The sequence below is a fragment of the Procambarus clarkii genome, chromosome 50 (genome assembly GCF_040958095.1).
Source record: "Procambarus clarkii isolate CNS0578487 chromosome 50, FALCON_Pclarkii_2.0, whole genome shotgun sequence".
Lineage (NCBI taxonomy): Eukaryota > Metazoa > Arthropoda > Malacostraca > Decapoda > Cambaridae > Procambarus > Procambarus clarkii.
The window spans coordinates 27,139,345-27,152,742 of NC_091199.1; the positions used below are offsets into that span (position 1 = coordinate 27,139,345).

Genomic DNA, 13,398 nt, shown 5'->3' on the forward strand with positions numbered 1-13,398 from the left:
CAAATAGTGTGTACTGGTGCCTTATACTATGTACTGATGCCTTATAGTGTGTACTGGTGCCTTATAGTGTGTACTGATGCCTTATGATGTGTACTGGTGCCTTATAGTGTGTACTTGTGCCTTATAGTGTGTACTGGTGCTGGTGCCTTATTGTGTATACTAGTTCTTTATGGTGTGTACTGGTGCCTCATGGTGTGTACTGGTGCTGGTGCCTTATGGTGTGTACTGGTACTTTATGGTGTGTACTGGAGCCTTATGGTGTGTACTGGTGCCTTATGGTGTGTACTGGTGCCTTATGGTGTGTACTGGTGCCTTATGGTGTGTACTGGTGCATTATGGTGTGTACTGGTGCTCTATCATGTGTACTGGTGCCTTATGGTGTAAACTGGTGCCTTATGGTGTGTACGGGTGCATTATTGTGTGTATTGGTGCCTTATGGTGTGTACTGGTGCCTTATTGTGTGTACTGGAGCCTTATGGTGTGTACTGGTACCTTATGGTATGTACTGGTACCTTTTGGTGTGTACTGGTGCCTTATGGTGTGTACTGGTGCCTTATGGTGTGTACCGGTGCCTTATGGTGTGTACTGGTGCCTTACAGTGTGTACTGGTGCCTTATGGTATGTACTGGTGCCTTATGGTGAGTACTGTTGCCTTATGGTGTGTACTGGTGCCTTATGGTGCGTACTGGTGCCTTATAGTGTTTACTGGTGCCTTATGGTGTTTTCAGGTGTCTTTTGGTGTGTTCTGGTGCCTTATGGTGTGTACTGGTGCCTTATGGTGTGTACTTGTGCCTTAAGGTGTGTACGTATGCCTTATGGTGTGTACTGGTACCTTATGGTGTGTACTGGTACCTTATGGTGTATACTGGTGCCTTATAGTGTGTACTTGTGCCTTATACTGTGTACTGGTGCCTTATGGTGTGTACTGGTGCCTTATAGTGTGTATTGGTGCTTTATAGTGTGTACTGGTGCCTTATAGTGTGTACTGGTGCCTTATACTGTGTACTGGTGCCTTATAGTGTGTACTGGTACCTTTTGGTGTGCACTGGTGCCTTATGGTATGTACTGGTGCCCTATGGTGTATACTGGTACTTTATGTTGTGTACTGGTGCCTTATGGTGTGTACTGGTGCCTTATACTGTGTACTGTTGCCTTAAGGTGTGTACTGGTGCCTTATGGTGTGTACTGGTACCTTATGGTGTGTACTAGTACCTCTTGGTGTGTACTGGTGCCTTATGGTGTGTACTGGTGCCTTATGGTGTGCACTGGTGCCTTATGGTATGTACTGGTGCCTTATGGTGTGTACTGGTGCCTTATTGTATGTACTGGTGCCTTATGGTGTGTACTGGTGCCTTATGATGTGTACTGGTGCATTATGGTGTGCACTGGTGCCTTACGGTGTGTACTGGTGCATTATGGTGCGTGCAGGTGCCTTATGGGGTGTTTTGGATCCTAATGGTGTGTACTGGAGCCTTATACTGTGTACTGGTGCATTATGGTGTGTACTGGTTCATTATGGTGTGTACTGGTGCATTATGGTGTGTACTGGTGCCTTTTGGTGCGTACTGGTGCCTTATGGTGTGTTCGGGTGCATTATGGAGTGTACTGGTGCCTTATGGTGTGTACTGGTGCCTTATAGTGTGTACTGGTGCCTTATACTGTGTACTGTTGCCTTATAATGCGCACTGGTGTCTTATTGTGTGTTTCAGTGCCTTATGGTGTTTACCGGTGCCTCATGGTGTGTACAGGTGCCTTATGGTGTGTACTGGGGCCTTATGGTGTGTACTGGTGCTTTATGGCGTGTACTGGTGCCGTATGGAGTGTACTGGTGTCTTATGGTGTGTACTGGTGCCTTATTGTGTGTACTGGTGCATTATTGTGTGTAATGGTGCCTTATTGTGTACTGGTGCCTTACGGTGTGTACTGGTTCATTTTGGTGTGTACTGGTGCATTATGGTGTGTACTGGTGCCTTATGGTGTGTGTTCTGGTGCCTTATAGTGTGTACTTGTGCCTTATACTGTGTACTGGTGCCTTATGGTGTGTACTGGTGCCTTATAGTGTGTACTGGTGCTTTATAGTGTGTACTGGTGCCTTATGGTGTGTACTGGTGCCTTATAGTGTGTACTGGTGCCTTATACTGTGTACTGGTGCCTTATAGTGTGTACTGGTACCTTTTGGTGTGTACTGGTGCCTTATGGTATGTACTGGTGCCTTATGGTGTATACTGGTACTTTATGTTGTGTACTGGTGCCTTATGGTGTGTACTGGTGCCTTATACTGTGTACTGTTGCCTTAAGGTGTGTACTGGTGCCTTATGGTGTGTACTGGTACCTTATGGTGTGTACTAGTACCTCTTGGTGTGTACTGGTGCCTTATGGTGTGTACTGGTGCCTTATGGTGTGTACTGGTGCCTTATGGTGTGTACTCGTGCCTTATGGTGTGTACTGGTGCCTTATGGTATGTACTGGTGCCTTATGGTGTGTACTGTTGCCTTATTGTATGTACTGGTGCCTTATGGTGTGTACTGGTGCCTTATGATGTGTACTGGTGCATTATGGTTTGTACTGGTGCCTTACGGTGTGTACTGGTGCATTATGGTGCGTGCAGGTTCCTTATGGGGTGTTTTGGATCCTAATGGTGTGTTCTGGTGCCTTATACTGTGTACTGGTGCATTATGGTGTGTACTGGTTCATTATGGTGTGTACTGGTGCATTATGGTGTGTACTAGTGCCTTTTGGTGCGTACTGGTGCCTTATGGTGTGTTCGGGTGCATTATGGAGTGTACTGGTGCCTTATGGTGTGTACTGGTGCCTTATAGTGTGTACTGGTGCCTTATACTGTGTACTGTTGCCTTATAATGCGCACTGGTGTCTTATTGTGTGTTTCAGTGCCTTATGGTGTTTACCGGTGCCTTATGGTGTGTACAGGTGCCTTATGGTGTGTACTGGGGCCTTATGGTGTGTACTGGTGCTTTATGGCGTGTACTGGTGCCGTATGGAGTGTACTGGTGTCTTATGGTGTGTACTGGTGCCTTATGGTGTGTACTGGTGCATTATTGTGTGTAATGGTGCCTTATTGTGTACTGGTGCCTTACGGTGTGTACTGGTTCATTTTGGTGTGTACTGGTGCATTATGGTGTGTACCGGTGCCTTATGGTGTGTGTTCTGGTGCCTTATGGTGTGTACTGGTGCCATATGATGTGTCCTGGTGCATTATGGTGTGTACTGGTGCCTTATGGTGTGTACTCGTACCTTATTGTGTGTACTGGTGCCTTATGGTGTGTACTGGTGCCTTATGGTGTGTACTGGTGCCTTATGTCGTGTGTTCTGGTGCCTTATTGTGTGTGTTCCGGTGCCTTATGGTGTGTACTGGTGCCTTATGGTGTGTACTGGTGCCTTATGGCGTGTGTTCTGGTGCCTTATGGTGTGTGTTCCGGTGCCTTATGGTGTGTACTGGTGCCTTATGGCGTGTACTGGTGCCTTATGGTGTGTACTGGTGCCTTATGGTGTGTACTTGTGCCTTATGGTGTGTTCTGGTGCCTTATGGTGCGTACCGGTGCCTTATGGTGTGTACTGGTGTCATATGGTGTGTACTGGTGCTTTATGGTGTGTACTGGTGCCTTATGGTATATACTGGTGCCTTATGGTGTGTACCGGTGCCTTATGGTGTGTACTGGGGCCTTATGGTGTGTACTGGTGCTTTGTGGTGTGTACTGGTGCCTTACGGTGTGTTCTAGTGCCTTATGGTATGTACTGGTGCCCTATGGTTTGTACTGGTGTCTTATGGTGTGTATTGGTGCCTTATGGTGTGTACTGGTGCCTTATAGTATGTACTGGTGCCTTATGGTGTGGACTGGTGCCTTATGGTATGTACTGGTGCCTTATGGTGTGTACTGGTGTCTTATGGTGTGTACTGGTGCCTTATGGTGTGTACTGGTGCCTTATGGTGTGGACTGGTGCCTTATGGTATGTACTGGTGCCTTATGGTGTGTACTGGTGTCTTATGGTGTGTACTGGTGCCTTATGGTGTGTACTGGTGCCTTATCGTGATTTTTATATATATGCCGCTAATATTCAGTTTTCTAACTCATTAAATAAGTCACAAGGAACTGTGAACATAACTTTGCTCTTACTCTCACCTTCCTGGACGCCTCGCTGCTCCTCCTGCAGCTGGTGTATAGCAATCTGGTTAATAATGACGGTCGCTGTCAGGTCCAACTCCTCTGTGTGGCCCATGGTGGCCTCCGGGAAGGCGGCCGACCAGACCACCAGGACACAGAGGAGAGGCAGCAGACAGACAGACATGACTCTCACCACCACACTCACACTACACACTAACCAACACCCTGCATGACTGCTGGCTGGCTGGCTGGCCACCACGCACTAAGTACACCCGCGCTCACCGCCCACACTGATAGGTAGTGGGGCGTTGAATCACCAGGAAACTCTCCTTCAATATGGCCAGTTCTTATACATGCTTTTACAAAGAGGAGAAGTCCTGTGAGAATAATGAGCATAAAAGAATAAGAAAGAATGTAGAGATCTGTTAATAAGAAGGTTAAGCTATGAGAGTTAAGAGAACTGCGCCTCCCAACCAGGGAGGTTATAACTAACTGAGAGGATTTGATCATAACATCAAATACTGAGTGTAATGTACAAGGTGAACAGGGACAGCTTGTTTTTAATGAGAGAAAGATTAATAGAACCTAAGTTGAGGATAGAAACACAAATTAATAGAAAAAGATAAGGACATACTCATACCCTGTATGTGTAGTCAACAAGTAGTATGCACTGGAAGAAGAAGTTGCAGAAGCCACCTCTCTTCAAAATTTTTAAGACAAGATCTGACAAAGAATGTGAACGTGAGAATAGTTAAACTGTAATACAACAAGTACAACAAAGCCCGAGTAGGAGAGGTTTAGAGAGCTACGCTTCACTTACCTTAGCAACACGTCCAAAGACCAAGTCCATTCTATCCAGTGGCTGACCCATAAGACACATTCATCAGTTTTAACATTTTGTTCATTTAAAACAGAAGTTTTCTGAAATATAAATTAGTATATTATCAAATTGTGCATATTTAGGCATTTGTTAGGTTAGGTGTTTAGGTTCTGTTGGCGCTTATTTGTATTTGTATATAAGCAGGTAAAGCATTTACAGCGATGTGGTTCAAACAAAAGGCCTCAGTGAAGCACATGTTCTGGAAGTGTTCTGACGTCATCAGTCGTGAATTGTTGGAAAAACCGACACCATTTACCAACTCTCAAATTAACACATAGAAAATGAGACACAGTGGAAATTTCTGGCAGTAGAAAACGGGGGATGTCATTGCCACATCACTATGAGATTCACCAGCTATATTAATGGGAAATCTTCTTAATACCATAGTTTTTGGACTGTAAACATCTTAAAAACATTTCACTTGAATCAACTTAATTATCAGTACTAAAATAGAATAAATGTAAGCCTTCCATTCCCTTCTTGACATCTGGACAACATAGCAGAGGCATCAGTGGAAAGAGGGAGGGAGAGAGCAGTCACCATTAACATTATACCAGTCTTGCTGGGGCAAATCTAGCCCCAATAATTTCCCTTGGAACACAGTGTTATGTGAATAAAGTGCTCTCATTGTCAACACATGATATATGTCTACTATAAGGGGAAGTGTTCTCCGAAACCCATTTATTATCTTTCATTTCTGGTCAGTAATGTTATGTAGCTATAGGGTAAACCGGTCAGAATGCAAAGCGAGAACAAACAACAAGGTGATAGATATTCACCTCTCATTATTTAAATTGCCTCTATTTCCTCTGATATAGCTGTCATATTAGGATTACTGCCAGTACATTGTGTGCCCTTTGACAGGTGTAATTGAAGAGGAACAAGAATTACTAGTTATCTAGTACTGCAGTACATGAGTTGGCGGCCAGCTTCACAAACAAAGTGTATCAACTGGCTTCTTCATCCGAGTTCATATCTGGTTGCCTAGGACAAAATCAGCCATACAAGATAAGTCCTCCCCATTTAATTACTAATATATGTAGTCTAATACTGTAGTGTATGTCTACCAATCAACAATTTTTATTGCTAGACGAAGTATATAAATAATAAACCCCCCAGAATGTGTAAGGAAAGAGATTTGTGGGAAATTTAAACATCATACAGTCCCTTTTAAACATCATACAGTTTACTATCGAAATAAATAAACATAGAAATAAATTCCTGTTTAAAATGCAATAAAGTTTAATGTAAATTGCAAAATAAAGCCCACAGGTCAGTTTCCCTACATGAGTAGTGTGTAAACCATTTATCATTCATAAACGGGTGGTTTGGCGGGTGCATGGATTGGTCTTTGGCCTTCGTTTACGAGGACGCGCTGCCCTTGGTCACTGATTGGTAAGTACCACCCCCTTCCTCACTACCCCACCACCACCTTCACTACACACACCACCACCATCATCCACCCCACCTTCACTAAACCATCCACTACCCTGCATCTATGCTCTATAAATTACAATAGAAGATCTCCCACTACCTTCCACCTACACACCACCAACCACCATTCACCACAGCCCTCCACCTTGACACTGCCGCCAGGCCCTGGGCTGATAGGATGTGCGTGCCTCTTCTCCCCTCTAGGGGTTAAGTTCCTCGTACCCAACTCTTGTGTTTGATAGCCAGGATGTATCGAGACAATACTATTGTGTAGCTGAGTGTTCTGACACTATAGCATAAGTCACTAGTAAAAGAGGAACCCTAGAGTGAACTAATATTCTGGGAGCACACTCAGGCTTAGGAGCTGGAGGCCTGAAGAGAGGCTAGCTGGCCTCCACCGCTCCCTACCAGGGGAAGCCTACCAAACGTTAGTGTTTGATGCATTGCTGGTGCTAATAACACAGCATTACTTGCACAGGGTACTTGGGACTCACTGTAAGACTCTCTAGCAAGAAGAGATATATCTAAAGGCATCACCAGCTTCAGGCAACAACTACAGCAATGAGAGTGGTGGGATTGTAACCTGACCCCCCACGGGCCCACTGTCCCAACAGTCTTTCCCACCCCCTCCCTAACAGGAGGGTGACACAGCCACCAACATTAAATGATGCCAGCTTTGTATAGAGCACCTGTACATTCATAGTTATAAGACTTCCTCATTATCTCTTACTCTTCTCACTTCGCCATTTCAATAAGTCAAGTGGAACGGCCCATGGCCCATGCGGTTACCTGTAAAATCTGGGAGGCCAATTGATTTGTGTATCTGTTCACCCTTGTAGCAGGGTTAGACTGTCTTTGGGGACCTTCTATCCAGAAATAGGACATAGGAGAATAAGTCACTGAGGGTTAACCTCTACGAGTCACAACCAACCAAGTAGAAGGACGGAGTGCTTAGCCCTCAGCTAAGGAGAGCTTATTCTTAGGAAGGGATAGGAAGAGCAAAGCAAGAAAACAGAAAAGAATGAACTAGTACTGAGACTATGAGAGGTCACCGGGTAAAAATCCTCCCCCTTGTGGGGGTGGGGGACACAAGCTATGATAAACAGAATGAACTAGTCAATCTCTTGTTCACTCTCAAGGTACGATTTTCTAAACTAATAACCACAAAGACTCCTCATTCATAGCACTATGTTACCAGGATGAAGATGTTGACACAGTCATCAAGGGAAAAAGTATATGTAAATTGATGGGGAAACATTTTCAGGTCATTATTTCCCCAGAGCTGCAGGCCAGGAAGACAATAGTCCTGAAGAGACTTGATGCATCACTTACTAACAATACCCCGGAAAATATAAAACGCCACATAGAAGAAAGGAATGATTGGGCCAAGGTAGAAGAAGTAATTCTCATGCCGAGATTGTCAACCATGATGAAAATAAGATTCGAAGAAATCTCCATGGCACAGAAAGCTCTCAGTCAAGGTATCCATTGCCACTACTACCACCTTAGCACGGACAACTACAACCTTGAGCAAGAAGAATACTGTAACATAACCCCTTGTTGGACATGCTATAAATACGACCACACAGCCGCAGATTGCCAACAAACGGTCAAAGTATGTTCAGAATGCGCTGAGCAGGGACACATATTCAGAGATTGCACAAATAAATCAAACCCCAAATGTCTCAATTGTGGGGGTCCCCACAGCACGCTGGCATCAATCTGTCCCACTAGAAAGAACATCCTAAAACAAAAAAGGGCCGATGACGCAGCAACAAAGACAGCAACAGCCAATAATACCTATGCAATATAACTACCACCAATGCTTGGTCAAATAAGGTATCACACAATCCAGCAAACACTACCCCACACAATCCAGCAAACATGACCTGACAGGTAATTGGGGACCTACCAACAAAGATCCTGAGCAGTATGATCTTTGCTCACTTAGAAAACTTAGCAAGTCCAGGGTCATTTGGATCCGTAATTAAAGAAACGTACAGGAGGAAAGGTCTCCCAGAAATGGTATTCCCAGACAATCCTTCCACACTTAACATCATAAAAGCCCTGGTGGCCAGCAATATAATCAGCATTCCCACATCTGAGACTAACTCCCAACAAGTGTCAGGACCCACGAATGCAGAGACCCTCGATGTGTCAGAAGGGGAAGTAGAACTAACACCAGTCGCACCATCCACCACTAATGACCCCCAAGGAGGGCCTACAAACATACAAGCACCACAGGAGACACAACTATTAGCGAATTCCGATGAGGTAACTGAGGCAGATCACAGACACACAGTGGGCATCAATGCTTACCACACACATACAGACAATGCTGCAAACTCAGACACAGTCATCCAGGACTAAGCAGAGATCCCAAACAATACCGAATTCTTCTCAAGAAACGAAACCCACACGGTTAACTACAAGATCCTCAAAGAACGTATACGAACTCAGCACGTAAAATTCCAACACAATATCCCTAATGCTAATACGAAATACGTCTACAATTATATAATGTCGCATGCTTTCAACCAAACCCCCATAACCATTCAACAGATAAGCAGCAGTCTGTTTAACACAATGCACAACGGACATGCATCGATCCAAAACAATCCACGAGGTGGAAGTGACCTATCAGTTTCAACATAGCCATCCAGTTATTACCAATAATTCAATACAATGTTCTAAGCTGGACTCCATACAGAGCATTGAAACTCAGCAACTTGTACAGAGAAATAGACCCAGATTTAATACTCATTAACAGCCATGGAAAAAAGGATAGTGAGAAGATAAAGATTTTCTATTACAAAATTTACCAGGTCAACAGAGCTGACCAAGCCAACGATGGAGCAGCAATTGCTGAAAGGAAAAATATTCGAAACAAAATTATAGATAATTTTCAAGTAAACTTCCTTGCCATGGAACTCCGAACTACGAAAGGTACAATCTTCATAGGAACGTGTTACCAACCACCAAGACGACCTTACCTTCCCCTGACCGACATCATGAAACTCACCAGAAGGAACAGACCTGCCTACTTCCTGGGAGATCTGAACGCCAAATACAGAACACTGGGACACGGATGGAACAACCAGACAGGAGATGCCATCCACAATATGATAAGGAACGGCAATCTAACCCACCTGGGCCCAGACTTCCCAACTTATGTCAGACAAGGACACAGTGGTAAACCAGACATAATACTGTCAAACAACCACCACTTCTTAAACACCCACATAGAAAGGGGCCCAGAGACCACAAGCGACCCCCTACCAATAATAATGAAGCTATCGGCTAACCCCATTCAGAAACCCTCACCACCAAGACTTCAATACACAAAAAACTGACTGGGAAGCGTTCAAAAGCAGTGCACAGGAAATCAGTGTCACAGACTTTAATGGAAAGGAAACATCATGCATAAATACAGAGCTAAATACGTGTATTAGCACCATAGAAAAATGCATGAACGATCATATCCCCGTAGCTCACCACATAATGCTCCCACACCCCCAAGCCACTTAGACACTTAGGACACAGCAAACCAGATATAACAATCCTCTACAACTCATAACGGACAACGGGTGGACGGACGAGCACAAAAGACTACAAAGAGAGTTACAAGACGAGCTTTAAGATCTATACAAAATAGAATACACCAAAAAATGGGATGACCTAATAAGCAAAATTTAAGCCGACTACAGAAACCCAGGAAAGTTCTGGAAGAAAGTGATGGAAAACTCAGGTGAAGGAACACCCTGAATCATAGACGCCTCAGGAAATAAACTCTATGAGGAAAGTGAACAAGAACAGGAATTCAGGAAGTTCTGTGAAAAAATATTCAGGATAAACCCGGAAACAAATTTAAACTTTTGCCCCATTATTGAAAGGGAAATTACAACTCAAGTCGTTAACTGAGCTGAAGCACTACTCCCGACGCAAACAATAGACCTTAACAACATCTGCAATGACTGCCACCTTATGAAACACATAACCATTGCAGAGGTCCATAAAACAATTATGGGTTCCAAGAACACGGCGCCGGGCAACAGCAAGATAAATAAGATGGTATTATCCAACCTACCAGTGATTGCACTCCATCAATACACTTGTATAGTAAATACAGCTCTTGCATCTGAACTATTCCCCACATACTTCAAGAATGCCACAATAGGATTAATGCCCAAGCCAGGTAAACCCCCAACCCAAACTGAAAATTACAGGCCAATTTCCCTCCTCGAAGTACGAGGCAAAATATTTGAAAAAATAATCAGTCAGAGACTTGTGAAGTACATGGAAGAGGAGGAGAAGTATTACACCAGGCAGGAAGGGTTTAGGAACCGCAGAGGGCCCAATACAGCAATAGCCCGAGCATATAGCCAACGCAGTGTCGAAAAAAGATCAGTGTAATATAGTGCTTAGAAACGTTTCGAAAGCCTTCGAAAAAGTATGGCACACAGGCCTAAAATATAAGATATATGAGCTAGGATTCCCTGTGAGATTTACAGCTACTCTCTGTAGCTTTATAGACAACAGAACTGCTAGGCTCAATATCGGCAGCTACTTGGGTGACTGAATAATAGAACTGAAAAGTGGAGTACCACAAGGAAGCTGCCTCTCCCCCACTCTATTCAACATATTTGCAGGTGACCTACCCCAACCCCAACATGGAGAATACATCACGTACGCTGACGATATCACCCAAATAATATGCCAACCGGGTCCTTACCTTGAGGTGCTTCCGGGGCTTACCGTCCCCGCAGCCCGGTCGTCGACCAGGCCTCCTGGTTGCTGGACTGATCATCCAGGCTGTTGGACGCGGCTGCTCGCAGCCTAACGTATGAGTCACAGCCTGGTTGATCAGGTATCCTTTGGAGGTGCTTATCCAGTTCTCTCTTGAACACTGTGAGGGGTTTGCCAGTTATGTCCCTTATGTGTAGCGGAAGTGTGTTGAACAGTCTCGGGCCTCTGATGTTGATAGAGTTCTCTCTCAGAGTACCTGTTGCACCTCTGCTTTTCAACGTGGGTATTCTGCACATCCTGCCATGTTTTCTGGTCTCATGTGATGTGGTCTCATTTCTGTGTGCAGGTTTGGGACCAGCCCCTCTAATATTTTCCACGTGTAAATTATTATGTATCTCTCCCGCCTGTGCTCAAGGGAGTACAGATTTAGGCTCTTTAGTCGGTCCCAATAGTTTAGATGTTTTACTGAGTGGATTCTAGCAGTAAAGGATCTCTGCACACTCTCCAGGTCAGCAATTTCTCCAGCTTTGAAAGGGGCTGTCATTGTGCAGCAGTACTCCACTCTAGAGAGCACAAGCGTTTTGAAAAGTATCATCATCGGTTTAGCATCTCTAGTGTGAAAAGTTCTTGTTATCCAACCTGTCATTTTTCTTGCAATTGTGACGGCTACTTTATTGTGTTCTTTAAAGGTAAGGTCTTCCGACATGAATACACACAGATCCTTTACATTGCCTTTTCGTTCTATGTTATGATTTGCCTGAGATTTGTACGTGGTTTCCGTTTTTATATTTTCATTTTTTCCATAGCGCATGAGCTGGAACTTATGTTCGTTAAACACCATATTATTTTCTATAGCCCATAGAAAGACCTGATCTACATCTGATTGGAGGTTTGCCGTGTCCTCTATGTTGCCTACTCTCATGAAGATCCTAGTGTCATCTGCAAAGGATTATACAGTGCTATAGGTTATGTTCTTGTCTATGTCCGATAAGAGGATGAGAAAAAGTACTGGAGCAAGCACAGTACCCTGGGGGACTGAGCTCTTCACGGTTGATGGGCTGGATTTTATTTATTCTGTTAGTCAGTAAATTGTAGATCCATCTGCCTATTTTTCCGGTAATTCCTTTTGAACGCATTTTATGTGCAATAACACCATGGTCACATTTATCAAAAGCTTTTGCGAAATCTGTGTAAATTACATCCACGTTTTGTTTGTCTTCCATATCATCTAATGCCATATCATAGTGGTCCAGCAACTGGGACAGGCAAGAGCGCACTGTTCTGAAACCATGTTGTCCGGGGTTATGGAGATGCTGTGATTCCATGTATTTTGTGATCTTACTTCTTAGCACTCTCTCAAAAATTTTTATGATGTGCGATGTTAGTGCTATCGGTCTGTAATTTTTTGCCTCTGCCATATTTCCTCCTTTATGAAGTGGTGCTATCTCTGCTGTTTTTAGTATATCAGGGATAACGCCAGTATCTAGGCTTTGTCTCCACAGAATGTGGAGGGCCTGCGATAGTGGTTTTTTACAGTTCTTGATGAATATGGAGTTCCAAGAATCCGGGCCTGGTGCAGAGTGCATAGGCATACTGTTTATGGCTTCTTCAAAATCCAGTGGGGATAGGGGGACGTCTGATATATGATTTGATGTTGGTATCATATCCATGAAAAATTCATTTGAGTTATCAATCTTTAGTGCGTTTAATGGCTCGCTGAAAACAGTCATACTGTTTCCTCAGTAGCTCACTCATTTCTTTGTTGTCATCGGTGAAAGTTCCATCTCCATTTCGCAGGGGCCCGATACTAGATGTGGTTTTTGATCTTTATTTTGCATAGGAGAAAAAATATTTCGGATTTTTCTCTAATTCACTGATGGGCTTTTGCTCTCTTTGCCTCTCCTGGGTTTTGTATGATTCTTGTAGCTTGAGTTCAATTGTTTCTATTTCTCTACCTAACCTTCTTCGCCGTTCTTGAGATAGGGTGCGACTCTCAAGTTGCTCCGCGATTCGTTTTCTTCGCCTATATAGGGAACGACGTTCCCGTTCCAATCTGCATCTCGTCCTCTTTTTTTTTTTCTTAAGGGTATGCGGTTTGAACATATTTCTAGTGCTACTGAGCTTATTTTTTCCAGGCACTGGTTCAGGTTTGCACTTTCTAGCTGATCTTCCCAGTTTATTTCTGTGAAGTCCTGGTTTATTTGCTCCCAGTTTATC

At 44.0% G+C, this 13,398-nt stretch overlaps 1 protein-coding gene across 1 annotated transcript in view; it reads right to left on the minus strand.

Annotated features, from left to right (window-relative positions):
* LOC138351716 (golgin subfamily A member 6-like protein 1) overlaps window positions 1–4,344 on the minus strand; it is a 136,025-nt gene extending 131,681 nt beyond the window's left edge. Inside the window, exon 1 of the mRNA XM_069303740.1 lies at window positions 4,140–4,344. Within this exon, the coding sequence (XP_069159841.1) occupies window positions 4,140–4,305 (166 nt within the window). The 5' untranslated portion in view covers window positions 4,306–4,344. The remainder of the gene's footprint in view (window positions 1–4,139) is intronic.
* Between the last annotated feature and the right edge of the window lie 9,054 nt (window positions 4,345–13,398).